This window comes from Xenopus laevis, chromosome 9_10S, assembly GCF_017654675.1.
Source record: "Xenopus laevis strain J_2021 chromosome 9_10S, Xenopus_laevis_v10.1, whole genome shotgun sequence".
In the NCBI taxonomy this organism is placed as follows: Eukaryota; Metazoa; Chordata; class Amphibia; order Anura; family Pipidae; genus Xenopus; species Xenopus laevis.
The window spans coordinates 113,364,858-113,392,793 of record NC_054388.1 but is presented as its reverse complement, the minus strand read 5'-3'; the positions used below and the strand labels follow the sequence as shown (position 1 = coordinate 113,392,793).

General features: G+C 41.2%; 1 protein-coding gene and 1 long non-coding RNA gene across 3 annotated transcripts in view; one reads left to right on the top strand and one right to left on the bottom strand.

Annotated features, from left to right (window-relative positions):
• The window catches only part of LOC121398819, a 104,470-nt gene extending 95,729 nt beyond the window's left edge, over positions 1-8,741 (bottom strand). For both annotated transcript variants that reach the window (XM_041578155.1, XM_041578156.1), the window contains exon 1: positions 7,841-8,741. In XM_041578155.1, coding sequence (XP_041434089.1) covers positions 7,841-8,534 — 694 coding nt within the window. In that variant the 5' untranslated portion in view covers positions 8,535-8,741. The remainder of the gene's footprint in view (positions 1-7,840) is intronic.
• LOC121398821 lies at positions 8-27,905 on the top strand. The gene is made up of 3 exons (XR_005964529.1): positions 8-53; positions 1,206-1,302; positions 27,167-27,905. It is a non-coding gene; the product is annotated as an uncharacterized LOC121398821 (long non-coding RNA).
• The last annotated feature ends 31 nt before the right edge of the window (positions 27,906-27,936 follow it).

Here is a 27,936-nt window from a genome sequence, read left to right as displayed (position 1 = left end):
ATTACCCAATTGTGATGTGCTGCCTTTCGGACTAAAGAAAAGGAAAATTTCAGGTAAGACTAAATTTTTGATATTCCTAGGGATGGGCGAATTTTTTCGCCTCGTTTCGCCGAAAAAATGACGCCCATAGACTTGTATGTCAAAAAAAAAAAAAAAGACGCGTGACAAAATAATTTCGCCGCGCGACAAATTTTTTTTCACGCCCATAGACTTTAATGGGCGTCTGCGACATTTCGCCGGCGGCAAATTTTTGGCGAAATGAAACGGGTCAAATTCGCCCATCCCTGGTTATTCCTAGTTCATCATAGTGCGCAATCACTTGATAATACTGTAGACTGATTGTTTAAGGTGTATAAATTCATTAGTTGGTTAGTTCATTAATTGATGAATTTGTTAGTGTCCCAAATGAATTCATAAAAAGTTCCAATATGAATCTGTTAAAAATAGAGAGTCACTGAGGAAACGTTAATTTCATTTTTCCTCCTCCTTCTGCTGCTGTTAAATAATCAAATTGCCTGATATTACTGTTGCCACTTTAACACATCATCCGGATGCAGGATGGAAACAATTGTTGCAAAGTGGTTGTGGCAAAAATTGGACACAGGCAGACTTGCTATCCTTTTTTCCTTCCAGCCACTCTCTTTAAGTGACTCTCTATTTTTAACAGATTCATATTGGAACTTTTATGAATTCAGTGTAGGACTGGCCCACAGGGATACCAGGAAAACTCCCGGTGGGCCCAGGTGTCAGTGGTCCCTCATGCTGCTAAATATTTGGCCTATTTCATGGCCATTCCCTATTTCTATGAGAACAAAGGCTAAATAGATGGAATAATAGATTATAGTATGTATAACTAAAGAGACTAGGAGAATAGAGGTTGAGTGAGGAGAGGAAGAACAATAGTCCTGAGAGTGGGCCCCTGGCCTAAATTTTCTTGGTGGGCCCCTGGTCTAAGGTTTTCTGGTGGGCCCCTGGTGTCCCAGTCCAACACTGTATGAATTCATTTGGAACACTAACAAATGAAATTTTGTACTAACACATGTGTAATTATATTATTGGATTAAGCGGTTGTGAGAGTAACTTAAATGCAATAAAACTATTTATAGACTAAATTCCGAGTGCAGATTTCGAGATACTTCTTTATACTATTTACATTAAAGAGTATAACCTTGACAGCCCATCAGCATTGCCTTGTTTTATTCCAGCCCGGTGTTCCACAGTGAAACTGTAAGGCTGCAAGCTCAGAAACCACCTGGTAACCCTTGCATTTTTGTCTTTGTTCTGGCTCAAGTACGTATCCATGTAAGTGAACTGTCTGCCCAAGAGAGAATATCTCAATGATTCCAGGGCCCATTTTATGGCTAAACATTCTTTCTCCACAATTGAATAGTTCCTCTACTGGGAACTAAGTTTTCTACTCAAGTAGTTTACTGGGTGCTCCTCCCCATTCACTTCTTGTGACAGAACCGACACTAAGCCCACATCCGAGGCATCTGTTTGCACAATAAATCGCATTATGAAATCAGGCGCCACCAAGACTGGATGTGCACAGAGGGCTTCTTTTAGCTGCTTTGTTATAATACATATAGGGGCATATTTACCAAGGGTCGAATTTTGAATTGAAAAAACTTCAGGAGGTTCTAGGAGGTCCCCCATAGGCTAAAACAGCAATTCGCCAGGTTTTAGATGGCGAATGGTCAAAGTCGAATTTTTAAAGAGACAGTACATGATAAATTTCGATATTCGAATTTTCACATTTTTTTTAAATTCGAACCAAATTCGGAATATTCCCTAGTCGAAGTACACAAAAAATAGCTAGAAATTAAAATTTTTTTCATTTGGAAATTCACCTCGACCTTTGATAAATCTGCCCCATAGAGTGAAGTCATCACATGTTCTCAATGCTGGGAATAAATAAAATACAAGCACAACCTGAATGGGAAAATAAGTAAAGGGTTAAGGGTCATAACCTCAGTGAAAATGTTTGAGGTCCAAATTATATGAAAATGACAATTTTACATACCTCCCAACATTTGAAAAATGTAAAGAGGGACAAAAACTATTCTTTGACTATGCCCATTGGCCAGACCCCCTAATTACCATGTCTATTTTACAAAACTTGGCAGGCTATGAGAGTTTGAACACATTTCTGAGAGTTTTGGGGTCATGTATGTGTTGTAACAGTTTTGCTAAAGAAGGTGAAATTGCCCTTTAAACTGCTAATCTCAATCCTCCCAAGAGACCTGCTTATCTTCTTAGTTACAATTGCATATTTGCTTATCTTAAATTGTTATAAAAGTGCAGCTGCTGAGTTTTCTGGGCTCTCTGCCAAAAAGCCTCTTATTTTAATTAAAGGAGACATGTAGGATAAATGAAAGCAAACATTTTTTTAGGCAATTAGGCAATTATAAGTAATATATGGTGTTGCTTTTACATGGTGCTAAAAATTATTATTATCTTTAAAATTGCCCCTTTATTGGAGCTCCCTATAGATGTTTTCTGGTCCCGGTCTGTGTTTCAAATGAGGGGTGGGTGTGTCCCTGCCAGAAGCACAGTAGGAGGGGGACAGCCAATCACAGCCCTGCAGTCACACAAGTACAGACAAGCTTCAGTTCCCTGTCAGGTCCAGCTAGCTACTGATTGGTTCCTGTCCTACAGTGCAGTGAGCTGAGAGCACAGCCTGGGAATTCAGGGAGCAGCAAATGGAAGAGAAGGGAGGGATTATTAGGGTTTTTGCAGAAATATTCAATAAATCAGCCTGAAACACTACTTTTTTAAGCACAATTCTTCTATATCTAAATGAGTATAATGCACTGGTACATTCTTATTTTTTATACAATATGTCTCCGTTAAAGTTCTGTTAAAAATTCTGGGCTGTTAAACATGATCATTTCTACTGTTTTCACATAATTTCCTGGTAGCTGCCCACCTTGAAGATAATCATAAATGTTTTTAGTTCCACACAGCAGGAAATATATATATATATATATATATATATATTGTGTAGCGCTATAGTAAATTGAGTGCACCTTCCTCTACTATAAGCTCCACTCCCAATAAATGTGCTCCGGATAAGACCTTAAAATCTTAGAGAGTGAGCCTTCGCATTGATGTGGAAGCAGGGTGTAGTGCAACTGTAACGGTATTCAAGGTACAAATAATTGGGCGCCAGTGGTTCTTATAACTTAACCATTGAACATATTTATTGAACATACAATCCTCAGTGGAGTGTACATCAAAGAGAACATTGCAGGATCATACATCAACATTGGATAGGCAATACTCACAACACCTTTGGTCAATATAAGTTCCCTCATGAACGAGAACAATGTAGGCAGCCTTGAGGAGGTACACCCAGCTTTCAGCCTTTTCCCTAAGTGGAACCTGAGGGGAAACTCTACCCTAGGTCTGTACACTTAGTCCCTACTTCTGGGCAATGAGTACCCGGGATCTTAATCCCACTCACAATCCTCGGAGGAGCCTCAAGCTGCTCAGCTAAATATCCTGACTGTCTGTCACTCCTAGAGTGACCTATAAAGGTGAGTAGCCTATCCCTACTAGACCTGACCTGTCTAGGTTCCGGCTAGAGCCAGCACAAGATGGACACTGAAAGCATGGCTTCAGAGCCTTTTATACTCTAGCACAGTGCCATCTACTGGTCACTGTGAGAAACAGAAAGGGGCATAGCTTAAAGCAGGAATAGGAAACAGTTACCCCTCCTAACTGTATTTTAGGACCCAGTTAGGTGTCTATAACACTAGGGGACTGCCTGCTAATTAATACTGGGGAACTAATTTACCAGTCCCCTACAATTGTAAGATATGGGTGTCTAAAGGGCACAATATTGTGTGTATTTCACCAGCATTAAGCTGGTGAAATCTAAACTCCAGGGAAAACTGTATTGCTGCAGCTAGTAAAGCTGTCTAAGGGCAGGACTACACAACCGATTCCGCCACGATCCGATGCGCTACGCAAAATAGCAGGCGTCACGTCCGACACGATGGAAACAAGGTAAGTAATGGCAGTGTTGGATCGTGTCGCATTGTTGATGCGACGCAACATGACTGTCAGATGCAGACGCAGCATGCAGCATCTGCATCCGACAGTCGTGTCGCATCAATGCAGCAACATGATGCGATAACTGAATTACTTACCTTATTTCAGTTGCATCCGACGAGACGCCTGTGATTTATCTAAACAAGCTGCTGTGTAGCCATGGGGGTAGCCATTCAAGCACAGGATACACAGTAGATAACAGATAAGTACTACTATAGTTTATATAAACAAGCTGCTGTGTAGCCATGGGGGTAGCCATTCAAGCACAGGATACACAGTAGATAACAGATAAGTACTACTATAGTTTATATAAACAAGCTGCTGTGTAGCCATGGGGGCAGCCATTCAAGCACAGGATACACAGTAGAGAACAGATAAGTACTACTATAGTTTATATAAACAAGCTGCTGTGTAGCCATGGGGGCAGCCATTCAAGCACAGGATACACAGTAGATAACAGATAAGTACTACTATAGTTTATATAAACAAGCTGCTGTGTAGCCATGGGGGCAGCCATTCAAGCACAGGATACACAGTAGATATCAAGTACTACTATAGTTTATATAAACAAACTACCATGTAGCAGCACAGCCGATAGATAACAGATAAGTAGACACAGTAGATAACAGATACAGTAAGTACTACTATAGTTTATATAAACAAACTGCCATGTAGCAGCACAGCTGGTGGCTCTTAGCTCACTACACTGTAGGACAGGAACCAATCAGCAGCTAGCAAGACCTGATAGGAAACTGAAGCCTGTCAGTGCTTGTGTGACTGCAGGGCTGTGATTGGCTGTCCCCCTCCTACTGTACTTCTGGCAGGGACCGTTAGGACACGCCCACCCCTCATTTGAAACACAGACAGGGACCAGAGAATATCTATAGGGAGCTCCAATAAAGGGGCTATTTTTAAAGATAATATTGTTTAGCATCATGTAATAGCAACACCATATATTGCTTACAATTGCCTACAAAATTAGGGTTTTTTCATTTATCCTACATGTCTCCTTTAAGGGATTGTTTCATTATCCATGAGTTTTAAGGGTCTTTTCAACTCCTTTGACAGTCCAAAAGCACATGTAATGAGTTTCTGCAAACACTTGCAGAAACAAAAGGGAGCCAACCAAGGGCTTTTTTGGTAGCCTATGATTTGCTACCGAAAACAAGTCAGCTGTCCAGGGCAGTGAGAACCTCACCTCAATCAGAAATGAGTGGCCAGTGGTGGCAAAAAGCTGCCTAAGAACCTTATATCAATTTTAAAATGGAAATTCAGCTCTGCTAGTGCAGCAAGTGCAATAGGGCTCTTTGCACTAGTGATGCACCCTCCCTTGACCCGCTCCAGCTCCAACCTATTGTATTTTTACTCCTCTTGTTTCCAGACCAGTCCTGATGACTAGATCCCAAGAAGGTTAGGTATTCAGCTAAAAGCAAACATTATGGATTTAGAGCATCCCTACCCATGCAGTCCCTATCTATAAAATGGAATGCTTTGTGATTTAATATAGTTGTTGACCACAATTTTTTTAGTGCCAGACTGAAATCAGGAGCCATATATTAATCATCATTGCCTACATGATGTGACAGATTTTTAAAAACCCTATAGGGATAATTTTCAATGGAAATGTGTGTTAAAAGAACAAAAAATAAGCACAATGAGCTTTCCTTCTTTGTAGAGGGTAAAATGAAATGCCTTCATATGCAATGCTTCAGTTTATATACCTTTAGCTGTCATGATCATCTCTTAAAGGGTAAGTAAACTTTTAAAATAAGTGCTATTCTAAGCAAACCTTTCTCAAATCAGCAGCAGAAGAACATTGGAGAAGCCTCTTTCTTTCTTCTGACAACTTCCTTGACTACTTGGTGGTCAGACTGGTGGGAAACTGACCAGCAGGTGGAGCTGCTGTAACAAAATTCATTCATATTAAAGGATCAGTAACATCAAAAATGAAATTGTTTTAAAGTAATAAAAATGTAATGCAGTGTTGCCCTGCACTAGTAAAATACAGACTTCAGTTCCCTATCAGGTCCTGCTAGCTGCTGATTGTCCTACAGTGCAGTGAGCTGAGAGGAAGTGGAAGAGAAGGGAGGGATTATTAGGGTTTTTGCAGAAATATTCAATAAATCAGCCCGAAACACAATTTTTTTAAGTACATTCCTTCTATATTTAAATGAGTATAATGCACTGGTACATTCTTATTTTTTACACAATATGTCTCCATGGAATGAAAAAAGAATAAATAATGAATCATTATAGAGTAATTATCCTTTAACAAACAATTGCAGTATTAAAAAGCAAGATTTCCAAATTCCCATTCACGACACAACATGTATTTCCAACTCTCCAAGTTCTCCATTTTGCAACAAGTGCAATCAAAAAAATGCCCAACAACAAAACCCACCCAATTAACCGAATCTGGAAAAACAAACATACAAAACAAACAACTCCCCAAAAACATTAATTGACATAGACAACAAACAAAGGCCTGGCTTTGCATCCCCGAACCCCTGAAATATTAAAACAACACAGCTGTGAAGCTACTTCCAGTCAGTAGATATCAAGAAATGGCTCTACAAACACTACACAATTCTTACTTAACTCCAATTAGGAGATACAAAATGGGAAATCTGCCCTCTGACAGTTGCCTCAGATGCCAATCCCCGAAAGCAGATTTAATACACAACCTATGGCCATGCCCCTCCTTACAAAATTTCTGGAAGGACGTTGCAGAATATGGTGCTCAGATGACTGAAAAAACTGTTCAGGTACAAGTAGAATGGGCAATGTTTAGCAATGACACAACTTTTACAAAGTTAACAAAAACAGACAAGAATCTGATTGGAAGACTGTCAGCAGCTGCCTGGAAAAAAATACTACAATATTGGCTAAACAAAGATACTCCCATCATAACAATAGTACAAAAATGACATATGGAAAGGAACAAAACACCACAAAATGTTTTAAAATATGGACAACATATATAGAATGTTTACCACAACAACTCAGACATCTCACAGTACACACATTTCGATGCACAACATGGTATGACACAGCACTACTGACGGAACAACCGCTGGTCATGGAATTGTCCCAATACCTCAGAGACCAACTACAAGACCAATGACAACCAAGCCATGCACCCCCAGGAGTCACCCAACTAACAGGTTTTTAGCTTCCTACCCACAGAACCCTATATAGATCCTATTATTATTGATATTATTATTGTTTTTGGTCTTGAGCCGAGAGTTGGTATTGTTATTACTGTTATTATTATGATATAAGAATGTAGACACATAATGTTAATGTCCAAAAAAAAAGAAAAAAATATATTCCAAAAAAATATATATATTTTCATGTAGAACAGCGCCTAAAGCAAACGTTGAGAACAAAGAAGCAAGAACATAATATGGTGTAGTATTTTCAACTGTGGTTAAAACATCCTGTGATGGAAAAATAAAAATTTAAATAAAAATCAAGAATTGTGTTGAGGGTTTGGATTTGATGGCATATTTTGCCTCATCTTTATGGAGGTTTCAGTGCATTTTAACTTTGTAGTAGTAGTTACAATCCTTGGGCAATAGCTCTGCAGGGAACCCAACGCTATTGGTGAAATATCCAGATGGATCCTAAGTAATCCACATATAGGGTGGCCAGTTTTACTCAGGTCTGTTGAGAGAACTATTCATAGCAACTGCTACTAATGTGTGTGTGGGAGACAAGGACCCACAACCTGTAAATATGAACAAAACACCTTCAAACACAGTTAGCTGGTATGGTACCTTACCTGGTTGAGGATTTATCATTATCTTGCTCTGTGCTAGCTGCTCTCCTGGGTACCAGGGCCCTGATCTGTAGGTGGCCAGTCTGTTCCATTCCTCTGTCATCTCCGGGCACACGGGCTGATCCTTTAGGAATAATTTCTGCCATGGCCCCACTTTTCCCACATCTATTCCCATCTTACCCCAAGCATAGAGGCAGCCAGGGAAGGAGTTTAGATGTCGGGTAAGGGGCACATCGCCAGGCTGCCAATTGTGCAAACGCTTACCACAGGAGAAGCACCGCACCCGGTCCCAAGGCCCCACATAGTAGAATCCTGCCTCGGCCAAGTCATTGGGAGACAAGTGAGGGAAACGTGACTCCCATCTCCACCAGATACTAAATGAAGTTCCCTCCTGCTCCAGGTATTCCCTCAGCTCCCTGCTTCCTTCGTGGTCCCCAACATCCTCCAGCACCTGCTGCAGCAGTTCAACCCCGTACTGCACCCCATAGTGGTGGATAATGAGAATGGCAAGTTCTGGCCTACGTGCGCACTGTAGGCTCCTCTCTGGTATCTGCTCGTACCCAGCCGGGACCTTCCAGTCTCTTAGTTTCTTCTTTATCAAACTGAACTTCTTCTTACTGACCTTCTGTAGGATCTCTAGTAGCGCGCCCACGGCCTCTTCCTGTTCTAGGGGCATTGGGAGTTGTGCCTCTGCCATGCTGTCCTCTCAAGGTTAAATCAGCAATGTGTCTGTGGTGTTGTCTAATGGATCACCTGTCACTGAGCAGTTTTTGCTCCACCCAGAGGCACTTTAGGCTACCAGAGCATTCCTCCAACTGTGCACGTGTATCAGTTTTCATTGGAAGACTTCCAGCCCACAGGTTATTTGTTATAGATTTTGTTATCAGGTAAACATAGAACTGTTATCCTTTAGTATACAAGGCCAGCACACTTCTATTAAAATGAATGCCCAGGGAAATGTTCTGCAGCAGAGGAAAGCTGGTTATTGTGCACTATGTGCTGTTCTAGCTGAGATAAGAAAGGGAAGGGCAATGTACACAAAGGGAGAGGATGGAAAGAAATGGGTGTGAGAAGAATGGGGCGGGAGAGCAGACCAGAAGAAGGAAGACAGGTCCTGACTGGGATCTGTGGATTATGGCAAATGTCAGAGGGGCTGCAGTGAGATGCCATACACAGTCACTATCTATTGGGCTGGTGGGGGCTGTTTGGGCCTGTGTGTGAGTTGTAGCTGTGCACAGTAGATTTATTCAGCCCAAATCATTCAAGGGCCTTGTAGTCCCAAAATTTGAGGAAGTGGCGAGAAGCCACGAAACGCGTCACGCGTCACGCGTGGGATATTTATCATATTCATATGAGTTATATTCATGTTTTTAACTATATTTAATAAATGAAGATTTTTAACTAACACACTAAGTGCTCCATATGAACTATTGTACACTTGTATTCCCAAACGCTGAAGACCGGAGGTGTTTATACGTGACAGCACTGGTGGAATTAGCACCTCGTGGTTCAGGTGTCGGTGAGTGCTCGCTATTTGTGTTCTTTGCTTATGAGTGTGCTGTTACGGGCAATGTTTTCTTGGAGATTGAACCTTGTGAATGTGCTGCTGTTCCTTTGAAAGCTGTGACAAATAAAGAGAATGTGTTTGCATTGCAACGCTCTGCATTGTGTTTCACTGAAGGTTCAGTGGCACATCAAGGGTTAACAACAGGTACAGCACAGGAGATATTTGCCCCGTTACACGTGAACCATGCAACTTTACTTGTATTACTAGAATTGGGACTATTAAGAAGGAAACCTTCACTTACTGGTTCCTTATTTGTGTACACAGACAAAAAATAGTTCAGAATCTCAGCTTTTTTCTGTTCTCGTCTCATCAACCCCCTCTGATATTAAGGGTCCCACCCCTTCCTGATTCAGTTTTACTATTTATATATTTAAAAAATATCTTTGGATTCTTTTTACAGCTTGCTGCAATACTCTGCTACACAGCAGTTTGTTTATATGAACTATAGTAGTCTTTCTCAAGCAAACACACCAATATCACCAATGCAGGGCAACAGTACATTATATTGTCATTTCATTAAAAAACTTTTATATTTTGATGCTACTGTACTATAAGGGACAATGTACCCCCTACTGTAAATGATAAGGATATTAGAAGTCACTGAGGAGTTGTTCTGTGACCATATAAAGGCACAAGGCTGCAGGCTGAGTTATACAGGGAACTCTGAGTATCACTCATGTATTATAAGGGATAATGTACCCCCTACTGTAAATGATAAGGATATTAGAAGTCACTGAGGGGTTATGTGACCATATAAAGACACAAGGCTGCAGGCTGAGTTATACAGGGAACTCTGAGTATCACTCATGTATTATAAGGGATAATGTACCCCCTACTGTAAATGATAAGGATATTAGAAGTCACTGAGGGGTTGTTCTGTGACCATATAAAGACACAAGGCTGCAGGCTGAGTTATACAGGGAACTCTGAGTATCACTCATGTATTATAAGGAATAATGTACCCCCTACTGTAAATGATAAGGATATTAGAAGTCACTGAGGGGTTATGTGACCATATAAAGACACAAGGCTGCAGGCTGAGTTATACAGGGAACTCTGAGTATCACTCATGTATTATAAGGGATAATGTACCCCCTACTGTAAATGATAAGGATATTAGAAGTCACTGAGGGGTTGTTCTGTGACCATATAAAGGCACAAGGCTGCAGGCTGAGTTATACAGGGAACTCTGAGTATCACTCATGTATTATAAGGAATAATGTACCCCCTACTGTAAATGATAAGGATATTAGAAGTCACTGAGGGGTTGTTCTGTGACCATATAAAGACACAAGGCTGCAGGCTGAGTTATACAGGGAACTCTGAGTATCACTCGTGTATTATAAGGGATAATGTACCCCCTACTGTAAATGATAAGGATATTAGAAGTCACTGAGGGGTTGTTATGTGACCATATAAAGGCACAAGGCTGCAGGCTGAGTTATACAGGGAACTCTGAGTATCACTCATGTATTATAAGGGATAATGTACCCCCTACTGTAAATGATAAGGATATTAGAAGTCACTGAGGGGTTGTTCTGTGACCATATAAAGACACAAGGCTGCAGGCTGAGTTATACAGGGAACTCTGAGTATCACTCATGTATTATAAGGGATAATGTACCCCCTACTGTAAATGATAAGGATATTAGAAGTCACTGAGGGGTTGTTCTGTGACCATATAAAGGCACAAGACTGCAGGCTGAGTTATACAGGGAACTCTGAGTATCACTCATGTATTATAAGGGATAATGTACCCCCTACTGTAAATGATAAGGATATTAGAAGTCACGGAGGGGTTGTTCTGTGACCATATAAAGGCACAAGGCTGCAGGCTGAGTTATACAGGGAACTCTGAGTATCACTCATGTATTATAAGGGATAATGTACCCCCTACTACTGTAAATGATAAGGATATTAGAAGTCACTGAGGGGTTGTTCTGTGACCATATAAAGGCACAAGGCTGCAGGCTGAGTTATACAGGGAACTCTCAGTATCACTCATGTATTATAAGGGATAATAAATGCTAAATCCATATACTGCAACTGCTTATTCTGGTAACTCTGCTATATCCCTACTTGTATCTGTTAACCCCAATAACTTTTATCTGTCAGGAGTATTCTACTTTAGTTCTTTGATAAATATCTCAAGCACACATCTGTGTCCCACTCCTCCGTGAACAAGACATATTTTTATTGCCCCAAACCTGGTTCTGGTGTCTGTAAAACTCTTTCCTTTGTTAGCTATTTAATTGATTATTTGATTTATTAGGCTCTGGTTTTCCCAATCAGCTACATATAAATTCAGACCCTGTATTGGGGATGGCACGAGTGCTAACATTTCACAAGTGCTAACATTTCACAAGTGCTTAGAAATGACAGTTAAACAAGGCAGTTGGACAAGGCATTGACAAGGCATTGACAAGGCAAAAGGAACCGGATTCCCCTGCAATCAACAGTGAACCATCTGGGATAAGAAGAACACAGATTTGCTTGTACCTGCCAGTTTGTTACTCTCCAAACATACTTTATCCTGCATTTCTCCTCCTCTCACTCTCATGTTTCATAAAACATTTTTCACTACCTCCTCCATCAAATCCCAGTTCTATACAAATCTCAGCCTCTCTCATCTCCTCTCCTTCCCTCTCCACACATGAAGTTTATAAAGTGCTCTGTTTAGCTATTCCACAAAACTCCTCTTTTTCATACAAACTAAGAACTTATAAATCCCGCTCTCAATTAGTCTTTCTTTCCTTTCTATTACTGGCAGCTGGGGACATTTCCCCAAACCCTGGCCCTTACCCCATCCCAGTTATATCACGGCCACGAGCTCCTTCTCTCCGGAGCAAATTCCAACAGTACAGAACTCTTACTCCTATACCCAAAAACCCAGTTAATCTTTCCTGTGCTCTCTGGAATGCCAGATCTGTCTGCAACAAGCTCACTGCTGTACACAACCATTTCATTGCAAATTCCTTTAACCTACTCGCACTTACTGACACCTGTCTCTCTCCTACTGACACTGCCTCACCTGCTGCCCTGTCCTATGGGGCCTACACCTTACTCATACTCCCAGACCTGGTAACAGACCTGGAGGTGGGGTAGGTTTGCTTCTCTCTCCCGCTGTACTTTTAAAGTTCTTCCACCTGTTCCCTCTTTATCATTCTCCTCATTTGAGACTCACTGCATTAGGCTCTTTTCTCCTGTTTCACTCTGCATTGCTGTCATATATCCACCACCAGGACCAACTGCACAATTTCTGGACAACTTTGCTGCCTGGCTTCCTTACTTTCTTTCATCTAACATCCCATCCATCATATTAGGTGACTTTAATATACCCGTTAACAACATTAACAACTCTTCTGTCTCTAAACTTCTTTCACTAACCTCCTCCCTAGGCTTATCTTTGTGCTCAGACTCCCCCTCTCACTCCAATGGTAATGCTCTGGATCTCATATTTACCAGACTCTGTTCAACCAGCAATTTTACTAACTCCCCATTTCCCCTCTCTGATCACATTTCATCTCTCACTAACCCCCTCCTCACCCCCTGCTATTCCCCAAACACGTACTTACCGTGACTTGCAAGCTGTAGACGTGTCACATCTCTCTTCTTCCTTTGACTCTCTTCACTCTAATATCTCAGCCATCTCATGTCCTACCTCTGTCTACTATAGTCCTCTCACCACTGCCCTAAATGAGCTGCTCCTATAAAAACAAAACATTCTGGACCCAAACCACTTCAACCTTGGAATACTGCTCATACAAAAGCTCCAAAGACACTCACGTGCACTTGAGCGTCGCTGGTGCAAATCCCGTTCAGAATCAGACTTTTGGAGCTACAAATCTGCCCTGCGCTCCTTTAACACCAGCCTCTTCCAAGCCAAACAAACATACTTTACTTCACTCTACTTACTCTAACTCCCTTTCTAAAAAACCAGCACAACTTTTCTCCACCTTTAACACTCTCCTTTCCCCTTCTCCACCCCCTCCATGCACATCTGTCTCTGCTCAAGATATTGCTGAGCACTTCAAAAACAAAATTGACACTATCAGAAGGGACATTACACTACTCAACCCCCCTAGACTTCCACCACCCTCCCTCCACACTCCCCAGTCTCTCCTGTGTTCCTTCACCCCTGTCACTGATGAGGAAGTCTCAAAGCTTCTGGCCTCTTCTCACCTTACCACCTGCCGCTTGATCCAATTCCCTCAAAACTTCTCCGCAATACCAATCCTTGTCTAATCAAAGCCTTAACTCACCTATTTAATCTTTCCCTCTCAACTGGACTGTTTCCTTCTCAACTAAAACATGCTCTTGTCACCCCCATTCTGAAAAAACCCTCTCTTGATCCCTCCAATCTTTACAACCTCCGACCTATCTCTCTGCTACCTTTCATCTCTAAACTACTTGAGCGCCTAGTCTACAACCGACTAACCTCATTCCTCTCTGACAATAACCTGCTGGACCCCCTACAATCTGGTTTTAAGCCACAACACTCCACGGAAACTGCCCTGTCTCGACTAACTAATGACCTTTTAACCGCTAAAGCCAACAATCATTTCTCACTACTAATACTGCTTGACCTCTCAGCCGCATTTGACACTGTAGATCACCCTCTCCTCCTCCAGTCCCTCCATTCACTCGGCCTTCGTGACACAGCCCTGTCCTGGTTCTCTTCTTACATCACCAATCGTTCCTTCAGTGTCTCCTACAATGGAGTATCATCTTCTCCCCTACCTCTTTCTGTTGGGGTTCCTCAAGGCTCTATCCTGGGACCATTACTATTCTCCCTCTATACTTCCTCCCTTGGCAAATTAATAAATTCGTATGGTTTCCACTACCACCTCTATGCTGACGACACTCAGATCTATCTCTCATCTCCTGATCTCAACCCAGAACTCCTAACTCGCGTCTCCTCCTGCCTGTCCTCTATCTCTACCTGGATGTCGCAACGCTACCTTAAATTAAACCTCTCTAAAACTGAAATGGTTCTCTTTTCTCCAACTAACACCAGTAACATCCCGGAAGTATCCATCATAGTTAACAATTCCACTATCACCCCCTCTCCCCAGGCCCGGTGCCTTGGGGTTATCCTAGATTCTGCCCTGTCATTCACTCCTCATATCCAGTCACTTATTAAATCATGTCACTTCCACCTAAGGAACATATCCAAAATACGATCATTTATCACCAAAGACGCTGCCAAAATTCTTATTCACTCTCTCATCATATCGCGTCTAGACTACTGTAACTCTCTTTTAACTGGCCTCCCCCTCCAGAGACTGTCACCTCTCCAGTCCATAATGAACCCTGCTGCAAGGCTCATACACCTCAGCAACCGCTCCTCCTCTGCCTCGCCATTCTGTCAATCCCTGCACTGGCTTCCGTTACCTTTCAGAATCAAATTCAAATTAATGACACTGACTTTCAAAGCACTTCACAACTCTGCTCCACCCTACATCTCTGAACTCATCTCTATATACTCACCCACTCGCTTACTACGCTCCTCTACTGACCTGCTACTCAACTCTTCTCTCATTACCTCCTCACATTCTCACATTCAAGACTTTGCAAGGGCTGCACCCCTCCTCTGGAACGCTCTCCCACGGTCTGTCCGACTTTCTCCCAACCTTTCTGCTTTCAAAAAATCTCTGAAAACGCACTTCTTTCGAGAAGCCTCCCCTCACTCTGCTTAACTACCAAACGCAACACCACATACAACACCACATTTCTCACCCACTTACTTCGATCTTGCCCACTCCCACACCTTGAGTATTACTCCCTTCCCTTTAGACTGTATGCCTATGCATAGGGCCTTCCTCACCTCTTTGTACCTGTATTGATTGTGATGTTTGTTACTCCATATATTCTATTCATGTAATTCATGTGATGTAGTTGTATAATCACATTTACTTTACTGTGCTACGCAATATGTTGGCGCTATATAAATACATGTTAATAATAATAATAATAATAATTAAAGGAGACATATAAGATAAATGAAAAAAAACACTAAATTTGTAGGCAATTATAAGTAATATATGGTGTTGCTTTTACATGGTGCTAAAAATAAATATTATCTTTAAAAATAGCCCCTTTATTGGAGCTCCCTATAGATGTTCTCTGGTCCCTGTTTGTGTTTCAAAAGAGGGGTGAGCGTGTCCTAATGGTCCCTGCCAGAAGCACAGTAGGAGGGGGACAGCCAATCACAGCCCTGCAGTCACACAAGCACAGACTGGTGGGAAACTGACCAACAGGTGGTGCTCTTGTAATACAATTCATTCATATTAACAGTACATGTATCCCTTAAAAGAGACATTTTGTGTACCAGTGCATTATACTCATTTAGATATAGAAGAATTGTGCTTAAAAATGTAGTGTTACAGTTTCAGTCTGATTTATTGAATATTTCTGCAAAAAGCCTAATAATCCCTCCCTTCTCTTCCACTTCCTGCTCCCTGAATTCCCAGCTCACTGCACTGTAGGACAGGAACCAATCAGCAGCTAGCAGGACCTGATAGGGAACTGATGCATGTATTTGCTTGTGTGACTGCAGGGCTGTGATTGGCTGTCCCCCTCCTACTCCTATGTACTCTATAGGGAGCTCCAATAAAAGGGGTATTTACGTATTTATACAAATGGCCTGTAGGTGTCACCGTACACAATAGTTATACTGTGAATACATAGTACTTTCTATACAGCTTTAAATGATTAGAGTTGGTTACTGTTGAACTGTAATGCCTGCATGAACCTGCTAATAAAGCACTGTTATACCCAACTCATCCTCGGCTACCAAAACATAGGAAATTGGAGACGAGATGTCTCTTCTATCTCTGCAGCAGCCTGCACATTTTCTCCCAAACCCTGGTGAGCCTACCATACCTTTTACTGCTTGGATCCGTATGTTTGAAATTTACATTATTGCTGCTGACCAAGGGGAGATTTCTGCTGCTAGAAAGCTTTACTTATTCACTGCCTGGGAGCAGAGGGACAGCGTATATTCTATACATTACCATTACCTGATGAGACCTATGAATCTGCACTTACTGCTATAAAGAACTTTTTCGTGCCAAGAGTAAATGGCTTGCTGAAAGATATAATTTCCGCCAACGTGGACAGCGTAATGGTGAATCAACAGAACAATTTGTAGCAGCTTTGAGAGAGCTGGTTGTTACCTGTGACTTTGGTAATCTAACAGATGAAATGCTAAGAAATCAAATAGTGGAAAAAACTCACCTTGCATTAGAGAGAGAGACTGCTCCTAGAGAAGGATTTAACCCATACAAAGGCTATTACAGTCACTAGCCAAATTGAAACAGCAGTGGCAGAGGCTAAAACTTTCAGTCAGGGAACTGCTGGGAATGTACAGACTGTGAATTCAGCACTGTGGCCTAATAATGCACAGTCACAGGCAAAATCCAGGGATAAGGAAAGGGATTCACCTACACTGCAAAACCATGCAGCAAATACAAATAAAAAATACTACTTTTGATGTGGTTCAACACAACACACTGCAAATTATGTTACATGTCCTGCAGAAGCTAAACGATGCAGCAAATGCACAAAGGTAGGACATTTTGCTAAGATCTGCCGTAATCTCCACAAAACCAATTAGGACCGCTTCAAACTCACCACCACTTAGCTGCTCCCCTGTAGTGCCGGGTGCTCAGTCCACAGCGTCCCCACTGCCAACAATAGATACACGAACAGGAGGACGGCACTCCTGTAAAAAAAACAGGTTTTTATTGCTGGGTACTGTAGAAATACATAGGCCTTACGCGTTTCGGGAACACCTTCCCTTAGTCATAAGCCTATGACTAAGGGAAGGTGTTCCCGAAACGCGTAAGGCCTATGTATTTCTACAGTATCCAGCAATAAAAAAAAGGTTTTTTTACCGGAGTTCCGTCCTCCTGTTTGTGTATCTAAGATCTGCCGTAGTTCTGCTAAAAATGTTCATGAAATCACTACTACAAATGTCACAGTAGTAAGTGTGGATAAAGCTGGTACATTTATTCCAGACAAGTTTATATGTCAGTGTCAGTACTGCTTCTGCTGACAAGGGACACTTCATTAACCTGATGTGATACAGGTTCAGCTCTTTCTATACAACCAAAGGAGATTTTCTTGAAATACTTTGCAAAAGATCCGCTTGTTGCACCTGCCCTGAGACTGGTCAGTTACTTAAAGGATCCAATCCCTGTGCTTGGTTACTTGCCAGTGACTGTACAATTTGAATCAAATACTGCAAAATGTGACTTTTACATTGTGAATGAGGGAACTGCTATACTTGGAAGGGATCTCTTTGCTGCATTAAACCTACAATTAGTTGATGGTCTCATTACTACAGCACCAGTGCCTGCCACACAGCCTGTGTCTAAAATTTCACCACAAAGCAACACTTCACTGGGTTGTGCAAAGAACTTTGTACACAAAGTTAAGTTGAGACCAAATATAAAACCAGTATGCCAGAAATGGAGGCAATCAGAATCCTCTGAATGGGTTTCACCAATTGTTGTAACAATGAAGAAATCTGGAGGTATTCGATTGTGTGTTGATCTCTGTGAAACTAATAAAGCAGTTTTTTATTTTCAGAACTCGAGGAGCAAAACTCTTTTCTACCCTGGATCTTCAGAGTGCTTATCATCAAGTATTACTGCATGAGGAAAGCAGAGACCTCACTGCATTTATCACCCATGATGGTTTGTTTCGGTTCAAGCGTGTACCTTATGGACTGGCTTCAGCACCGAGTTGTTTTCAAAGACTGATGTTTTCTATACTCCATAACATACCTGGTGTACAATGCTACTTTGATGATATAATTGTCTATGCTCCAACTATGGATCTTCATGACAAGTACCTAAAAACTGTTCTGAAATGCATTGATTCTGCAGGACTGAAACTGAACCTTTCCAAATGCCACTTCAGACAAACTCAGCTGTCATTTCTGGGTCATATAATTTCACAAGAGGGATTACTGCCTGACCCTGACCATGTCAACGCTGTTACACAAGCACCTCCTCCATCTGATTTCCAGACATTATGAGCTTTCTTAGGTCTAACTTCATGGTATTCTAAGTTTATTCCCAAATATGCTTCAGTTGTGATTGTGAAGCCTCTTAGATCTGGTCAGAGACTGCTCAACATAGCTTTGAAATAATTGTGAACAGTCCAGCGCTAGCTTTATTTGATCCTGCACTACCCACTATGGTTACTACAGATGCTTCAGACTATGGGGTTGGTGCAGTTCTCACACAGATCAATGCTGATCATACAGAGAAAACTGCTGCATTTGCATCCAGAACACTTACAGAGACAGAGCGTAAGTATTCAACTGTTGAAAAAGAAGCTCTAGCATGTGTTAGGGCAACAGAAAAATCAATAACCTACCTATGGGGTAGAGAATTCACCCTATGCACTGATCATAGCCCTTTAACTACAGTGCTTACAGCAAAGGGACTAGGAAGAGCTGGAATTCGTATATCTAGATGGTCAGCAAGGCTACTGAATTTCAACTAAAAAGTACAATACAAACCAGGTTTGAAAAATGTTACTGTTGATTGTCACGTCTACCTTTACCTGCAGCTTCTGATACACTGGATGAGGACATAGTAGTTGTAGCACTGACTGATTTACTATCATCTACAGTTACAGCTGCTGATTTTAAGCAAGCTTGCCTCACATGTCCAATTCAAGTAAAACAATGGGACATCTTACAAAGCAAATGGCCAAATGCTGAGAACAAACTCAGTCCTGATTTTCTTCAACTTTACTACAGGATTAGATATGAACTGTCCTTATGGCTATGTTGTCCATGGAGCTCTCCACTTACTGGTACCAGAGACCTTGCAAGAAAAGCTCATACAACTTGCACATGAGAGTCATCAAGGAATTGTACGAACAAAACAAAGACTTTGAGAACTATACTGGTTGCCAGCAATGGATGCCAATGTGGTAACTGTGATTTGTTCTTGTGTTACTTGTCAGAATCATGACAAAACAGCTCTCACACATACACCACCACTTCAGCCAGTAACATTCCCTGATTCAGCATGGGAAAAACTTGCTATTGATATTGTCGGTCCTTTTACAGATGCTCCTATAGACTGTAGATTTGCTATAACCTTGATGGACTATTACAGTAAATGGCCTGAAATTGCATTTGTTTCTCAGATAACATCAGCTACAGTAATAACATTTCTGTCTTCAGCAGAGAAGGTAATCCAATGGAGTTAATATCAGACAACAGACCACAGTTTGTCTCATCTGAGTTTGAATTCTTTCTGAGAGAGAGAGGAATATTGTGCAAAGGAAATCATCAGTGTATTACCCACAAGCAAATGGAGAAATCAAGCGATACAACAGAAGTATAAAGACAGCAAATCTTACTGGGAAATCTTGGAAACAGAGTTCCTACATAACTACAGAGCAACGTGCCATTCAACAACCCAATCATCTCCTGCTTAATTATTACATGGCAGACAGATGCACACTAAGTTACATGTTGCACCCCAATGCTCTTCCCTCTGGCTATTGAACCGTTGGCCATACATGTACGGGCGAATAAAGGGATACAGGGGTTGAGACTGGGGAATGTTACTGAAAAAATATCGCTATATGCGGATGATATGCTACTGTACTTGACAAATTCACACCAAGCTCTGGAAAGTCTCCTTATATCTGTGTCTGAATTTGGTTGTTACTCTGGTCTTAAAATTAACCATTCTAAATCGGTCATCTTCCCGATAGACCCTCTCCCCCCGGGCACCCCTGACTATATATCACGTCTCCAGGTGGTGACCTCATTTAAACACTTAGGGGTAACAATACATAAAGAGCTAGATAGATATTATATATATATATATATATATATATATATATATATATATATATATATTGTAACAAAGCAGCTGGGTTAGTTATAGATGGGCGATATGTTTCTCCCAGGGTGTTATATAATACAACACCCTGGAACATGGATTAATTAATACAGACCAAAGCTGCAAGGTAATTACTGCTGCTAAAGTACCTGACTGACCTTGGGAGGAGGGACCCCTCCCACCTGAGAGTGAGAGAGAGAGCAGAAGCTGCACTGCACAAGGAAGGTACTGATTAACAAAGTTTTGTGTTATATTTTGATTCTTTTGTTTTAAGTTGGTGTTGGGAAAGCCACCCAACTGTAGTTAGGCTGCCAACTGTGTTTAGCCAGCGCTCTGGTGCAAGGGTTTATTTTTCCTTGTTTTGATTTCTTTGTGTGCTTGTTACCAAAGACTGTGTAACAGAATAAACTGTAGGCACTTGCGTTTAAGAGGAGCGACTACTGTGACTGTTTTTACCCTAAAAGACTGTGGAAAGCAACCCCAAGACACTGAGCCAGGTACCCCTACAGGTCTAGTTGTCACACGTGGTGGAGGATGCATTGGGTACCACACTAAAGTCTGAGGGTAAAAGTACAGCAGTTTCCAAAATGGAGGATGTGATAAAAGCTCTCATTCAGTCTACTGCAGTGCAGCAAGAAACAGACCTGCTGCTGAGACAAACAGACATGCTTCCCAGAGTGTTGCTGCTTTGCAGCAGCTGGTTCTACATAAAGGAGAAAGTGTTGCTACTGTCGGATTTATGCTCCTATAGTCCTCCAGGGATATAAGATAGATAAGAAGCCTTTTGGATTTAAATAAATACTTACTCAAATTGAGCCTGGCCCCGAAGTTCCCCCTGGGCCTGACTTGAACCAATCAGATTCACTCAAAATATTAACCAGACAGCTTTATTTGAGATATACATTAATACAGAGTAATATAATACAGAGTATTAAATAATAGCTCATACGTCCTGAAAGCTTGTGATGACATTGAGGGAACAATTACAACAGATGACTATTTAACCATTTCTTCTTCCATGGGGCTGATCCAGAGGCATCCAATCATCATTCTTGTTTAAGTATAACTGTCTCACTATTTCTATTGTAGGGACAGACTCCCAGTCTCAGTACAAAAGCCAAATAAGGTGCAACTACTGCGTCAGCTCAGTGTCCAGAATGGTATCTATGCTGTTGTTTCTGAAACTATATGTGTCTTTCTTGGCCTTGCACTATCAATACTTGTGACATGAGACAACAGATGGATTCCTTGTTCTGTGCAAACATTCTACATTCTAATAACAGAATGGCCTTTAACCTTCAGCTTCTTCTACAACACAGCAATTCTGTATTAGTGTCATATTCTATAATCTTTGTTCTTTGATAATAACCACTTATGGCTTAAATCTTAAACTCTGATATCTACAGCTACTCTTGCCAAAATCCAGCAAGAAAGCACTGAAACACTAGTGCGACAGCTGGCAGAGGTACAGGCCGAGGCCCGTCAGGAACAGCATGCGGCTACCAGAATGGTGCAGCAGGAAATACAGGCCTTGTCAGACAAAGTCAGTCTAAACCCTGCATTCACCCAGCATGGGAAAAAGCTCATACATGCAAGCCATTACCTGCAAAAGATGGCGGCTACTGATGATGTTGAGGCATATCTACTAGCCTTTGAACGCACCGCTGAGCGAGAAGGGTGGCCAATTGGTGAATGGGCAAGTTTACTGGCCCCTTTCCTGAGTGAAGAACCACAAAAGGCCTATCATGATTTGGAGCCAGCAGATGCCAGTGACTACAGCAAGTTGAAGGCGGAAATACTTGCACGTCTGGGAGTGACAGCTGCGGTTCGGGCCCAAAGATTCCACTCGTGGATTTATGTTCCAGACAAGGATGTCCAGTTGCAGATGTTTGCAAGGATGTGGCATCCTTGCAACATGATCTTGACTAACTGGCAATCTGGGCAGCTAAGTGGCAAATGAGATTCAATGTTGATAAATGTAAAGTGCTGCACCTGGGATGTAACAATATCCACTTATACCCTTAATGGGACTGCACTAGGCAAATCCATAATGGAGACGGAGCTTGGAGTCCTTGTAGATAATAAACTTGTCTGTAGCAAGCAATGCCAGTCAGCAGCATCAAGGGCAAATAAGGTCTTGACTTGTATTAAATGGGGCAGAGAGTCACGGGAGGAGGGGGTCCCACTGTATAGAGCACTGGTAAGGCCCCATCTAGAATATGCCGTACAGTTTTGTCTCCATCACTCAAACAGAACATTATTGTATTAGAGAGGGGACAGAGAAGGGCAACTAAGCTGGTAAAAGGTATTGAAAATCTTAGCTATGAGGAAAGACTGGCCAAATTGGGGATGTTCACTCTGGAGAAGAGGCGCTTAAGGGGAGATATGATAACTATGTATAAATATATAAGGGGATCATATAATAATCTCTCTAATGCTTTATTTACCAGTAGGTCTTTCCAGGTGACACAAGGTCACCCATTCCGATTAGAAGAAAAGAGGTTCCAGCTAAATATTGGGAAGGGGTTTGTTACAGTGAGAGCTGTGAAGATGTGGAATTGTCTCCCTGAATCAGGGGTACAGGCTGATACATTAGATAGGTACAAGGAAGGGTCGGATGCTTTATTCACCAGTAGCTCCTCCCAGCAGACAGGAGGGAGCCAATGAGATTAGAGGAGGGAAAGGGGTGTTACAGGGAGAGCTGGGAAGTGAATCAGGGGTACAGGCTGATACATTAGATAGGTACAAGGAAGGGTCGGATGCTTTATTCACCAGTAGCTCCTCCCAGCAGACAGGAGGGAGCCAATGAGATTAGAGGAGGGAAAGGGGTGTTACAGGGAGAGCTGGGAAGTGAATCAGGGGTACAGGCTGATACATTAGATAGGTATAAGAAGGGGTTGGATGGTGTTTAGCAAGTGAGGGAATACAGGGATATGGGAGATAGCTCATAGTACAAGTTGATCCAGGGACTGGTCCCATTGCCATTTTGGAGTCAGGAAGGAATTTTTCCCCCTCTAAGGCAAATTGGAGAGGCTTCAGATGGGTTTTTTGCCTTCCTCTGGATTAACTGGCAGATAGGTAGTTAATAAAAAAATAAAAAAATAAAAAAAAAAGGTTGAACTCGATGGACATGTGTCTTTTTTCAACCTTACTTACTGTGTTACAACCAATGGTACAAGGTTGGTATTTCTTGTCATATTAATCATACTATTAATGATTATGTTTTACCATTTAGTTTCTAAAGTGTCAGACATGTCCAATTTCTCTGCATAGTTGGGTTAAATCCAATGGCCCTGCCCGGCAGTACTAAGCTGTGTAAGATGTAGCCTGTAGCTGCTGGCACTTATTGTATGTGGTGCTGCCCTGCTGACTTGAGACTCCTGCAGATCTGCTTGTACAAATGGCTACTAATGTTGTGTTCCCTGGGCAGACTGGGTGGCATCACATTATCTGTCAGGCAATATTTACATATACACACACATATAGTGGCACTACGTCTGGGAAAACTCTAGAGGGAAGGTATATATCTCCCAGAATCCTCTATAAGACTCTGCATGTAAGAGGAATTGAACATCCTGTGAGCAATCAGGGGGTAATTAGCACTGCACATTGGGGGGTGATGTCACCACCCGAGGTTGGGGTGCTCTCTGCTAAGTGTTTGTGAGGTAATCTCTGGGAATAAAAGAGGTGCTGGTGTGCTGGGGCTAAAAATTAACTCTAAAGGGTAAGCCCTATGCAATCTATATGCCCATGAACTGGGTGTTCTGACTAATGAGGAACTTCTTGTTACTTCTGTTACACACTGTTACCAGTTATTGCTCTCTGGAAAACTCCATTGTGAATAAAACAGACGCATGTAGGTTAAAGTTACCTGGATTTCATTGATATTTGATAAATTATTGGCTACCGTTAAGTCTACCACCACTGAATTCCCACCTTTATTGTGTCGAATGTGGGCACAGCCTTAAGCTAACAGCCATCTGTGTAAGTAGTACCTACTCATAACAGCAGCAATGGAGGTATTAATAAAGCAGAGCCACAGAGCTGGCACTCCTGACCTCCCACCGCCCAATCACATAAAGAAGATGCAAAGCAGGTGCACGCCAGTGGAGGGGGAAGGGGGACATTGGGGTCACTGCGATTGGGGAGGGGGCAGGGGCCCTGATGTGTCCCCCGGTCCAACCCTGTAAGGAAGCCATGGTTAAGCAAACACAAAACAGGAGGTGCCGAGAGCTCAACAAGAAACCAACAAGAAACCAAAAGTATTAATGGAGACATTTTGGTGTAAAAAATAAGAATGTATCAGTGCGTTATACTCATTTAGATATAGAAGAATTGTGTTTAAAAAAGTAGTGTTTCAGACTGATTTATTGAATATTTCTGCAAAAACCCTAATAATCCCTCCATTCTCTTCCACTTGCTGCTCCCTGAATTCCCAGGCTGTGCACTCAGCTCACTGCACTGTAGGACAGGAACCAATCAGCAGCTAGCAGGACCTGATAGGGAACTGAAGCCTGTCTGTGCTTGTGTAACTGCAGGGCTGTGATTGGCTGTCCCCTCCTACTGTGCTTCTGGCAGGGACACGCCCACCCCTCATGTGAAACACAGACAGGGACCAGAGAACATCTATAGGGAGCTCCAATAAAGGGGCTATTTTTAAAGATAATAATAATTTTTAGCACCATGTAAAAGCCACACCATATATTACTTATTATTGTCTACGAAATTAGGGTTTTATCATTTATCCTATATGTCTCCTTTAAACATCTTTGCAAGACCAAGACTATGCACATGCTCAGTGTGGTCTGGGCTTCAGTTGGGAGGTTAAGCTTAGGGATCATCATAAATGATCAAAACAGCACAAGTCAAATAATATCTGCCAGAAGCCAATACAGCAAGACTGATTAATAATCAGAATATACAGACTGCACTGGGTCTGTGGATACAAATCTCTACAAAGTTGTTACAGGGAAACAAACAAAGCTGCTTGAGGTCCGGGAAGTAAGGAGGGGGGCTCCCCCAGCTGTTTGAAAGTAAGATTGTTTCCCTGCAGAGCAGTTAGGGATCCTCTGAAGTTTCCTATCTGCATCTGTCAGAGCAAGTAAAATGAAGGGGGAATTTCACTGCATACAGTCAGGTTTCTTATAAAACTGTACACATTTTTAATTAATGCATATTGGAGATAGATTTCATTTTCATTAAAGAAAGTAAACATGGGATTTTATTTTTTTATCTTTATATCCCATTTAAGAAAGATACAAATAAGCTGGAGAGAGTGCAGAGACTAAGGGGCATATTTATCGAATTGAAAAAACTTAAAAATTCAAATTGAAAAAAACCAACTGAAATTAGGTTGAAGTTCTTTTTTTGGTCGAATAGGTCCACTTTCAATTGAATAGGTCCGTATTTGGCCGAATTAGAATCGTGCAAATCGAAGTAATTGCGCATTCGATCAAATTCGATTCAAAGTTTTTCCCCAAAAAAACTTTGAAAAGATTTCAAAGTCCACCAATTGACTCCAAATAGGTTCTAAGAGGTCCCCCATAGGCTGAAACTGCAATTCGAAGTCAAATTTTTAAAGAGACAGGACATGATAAATTTCGATATTTGAATTTTCAAATTTTTTTCAAATTCATAAAATCCATTTATCCAGCTTTTCCCGAGCTGACAAATAAACACAGACTTACTTGCTGCAGCAACACACAGTTTTCCCTGGAGTTAATTATTGACCAGTCTACCAATAGTGAAAAATACACAAAAAATATCATCATTTCCAACACATCTCTTACAAAGTGTATATATGGGTCACTAGAGGTATGTGTGTATTTATATGTACTGGGTTTTATTTGGAGGGGTTGAATTGAAGGACTTTGCTCTTTTTCAACCCAACTTAGCAATATAGCTATAATCAACGAGAAGCTTCTGTGTGACTGTCCTGGAGACTGTGGTTCAGGCTTACCTGTAGGAAAGTTCTAGATCTGTAGGAAACCAGGTGCACAAAACATTTTCAGGAGCATACAATAAACAATTAGGGGCAGATTTATCAAGGGTCAAAGTAAAAATTAGAATAAAAAACATTTGAATTTCGAACTATTTTTTGTACATTGACATCAAATAGCCCAAAATTTGAATCAAATTTGAAAAAAAATAAACTATTTGAATATTGAAATTTATCGAACTTCAACTTCGACATTCGCCATCTTAAAATACTGAATAGCTGTTTTAGCCTATGGGGGACATCCTAGAACCTAATAGGAGTGTTTTGGTGGACTTTGAAAAATCAAAGTTTTTTTGGGCAAATTGCTTGATTCGAATCTGATTGAATGCGCTAATCCTTAATTGCAAACTATTCAAATACGGACTATACAGCCGCAGAATAAAACTTTGTTTATTAGAATTTCAAAGTAATGTGAGTAAAAAAAAACTACCATTACTTCGAAATTTGGCCCTTGATAAATCTGCCCCTTAGAGAAAGAAAGAAATCAGCAGACAACAGGTTATTAATCCTTATATATTAATGGAGGGTTCTGAGCTGCGTTTAAACAATGATGAACATGCACATGCTCCAATGTCCTTTTCACAGCACTCAGAGGAATGAAGCCTGTCTGGTGCAAAATTATCCTCTTTAGAAACAGCAGCAGAGCATTTTGTAAATTTTTTTGCTGTATTTCTGAACACATTGCATAGGATGACACTTTCACGCTGGAGTATATTCACTTGAGATATATGTCTCTCAGAAAACCTTAAAAATATGGTTACTTCTATTTGGGATTGTGTGAAAGTAAGTAAGTGATGGGGAGGAGAACATTATAAATAAAGTGGGCTGTTCAGTTATAATGCTATTATAGAGGCAATCTGGTTTGTTTTCTTTGTGTCCCACAGGTGAGCAGCACTTTGTTAATACACACCGTAGGGCGCTGATCAACAGAACAACCAATGTTAATCCAGTACTGGATGATCTCCTGAATCATAACATCCTGACCCATGAACAGTATGACACAATAATAAGCAGAAGAACCTCCCAGGAGAAGATGAGACAACTCTATGACTATGTCAGGTCCTGGGGGCAACCTGAGAAAGATCAACTGTTCTGGGTACTGAGTTTTCACAACAGACCGCTCATCAGGGACCTATATTGAAGCTAAAGCTTTCAAATATTCTGCAATTCACGTGCTCCACCCAGTGTACCTGCTGGGCAATATATTTAGTCTCTTGGGCATTATTTGGAGTTTTTTGGGTACCATGTGCCGTTCCAGGGGTTCTTTGGGCGAAGCCCTTTGAGCAGATTCTTGCCTATATTAGGGTAATTGCATCACAAACTGAAAATAACTATTAAAGTTGCTTAAAAGAGACAAATAGCATGTGACCCCCCCCCCCAATCCAATCTCGCAGGCTATAATAAACAACATGTATCAGCTCAATTCACAGCAGAATCTAAAACAAAAATAAAAATTTATTAATATTTAAAAATACCAGCCTAGGATTAGTCCAAACCTCAAAATGTTAGAAGACCTCTTTAACCTGGAAGCAATTCAAAGGGTCGACTAATTTTTAAGTTAACTTTTAGTATGTTATAGAATGGCTAATTCTAAAACTTTATTTATTTATTTCTTATAGTTTTCAAATGATTTGCCTTCTTCTTCTGACTCTTT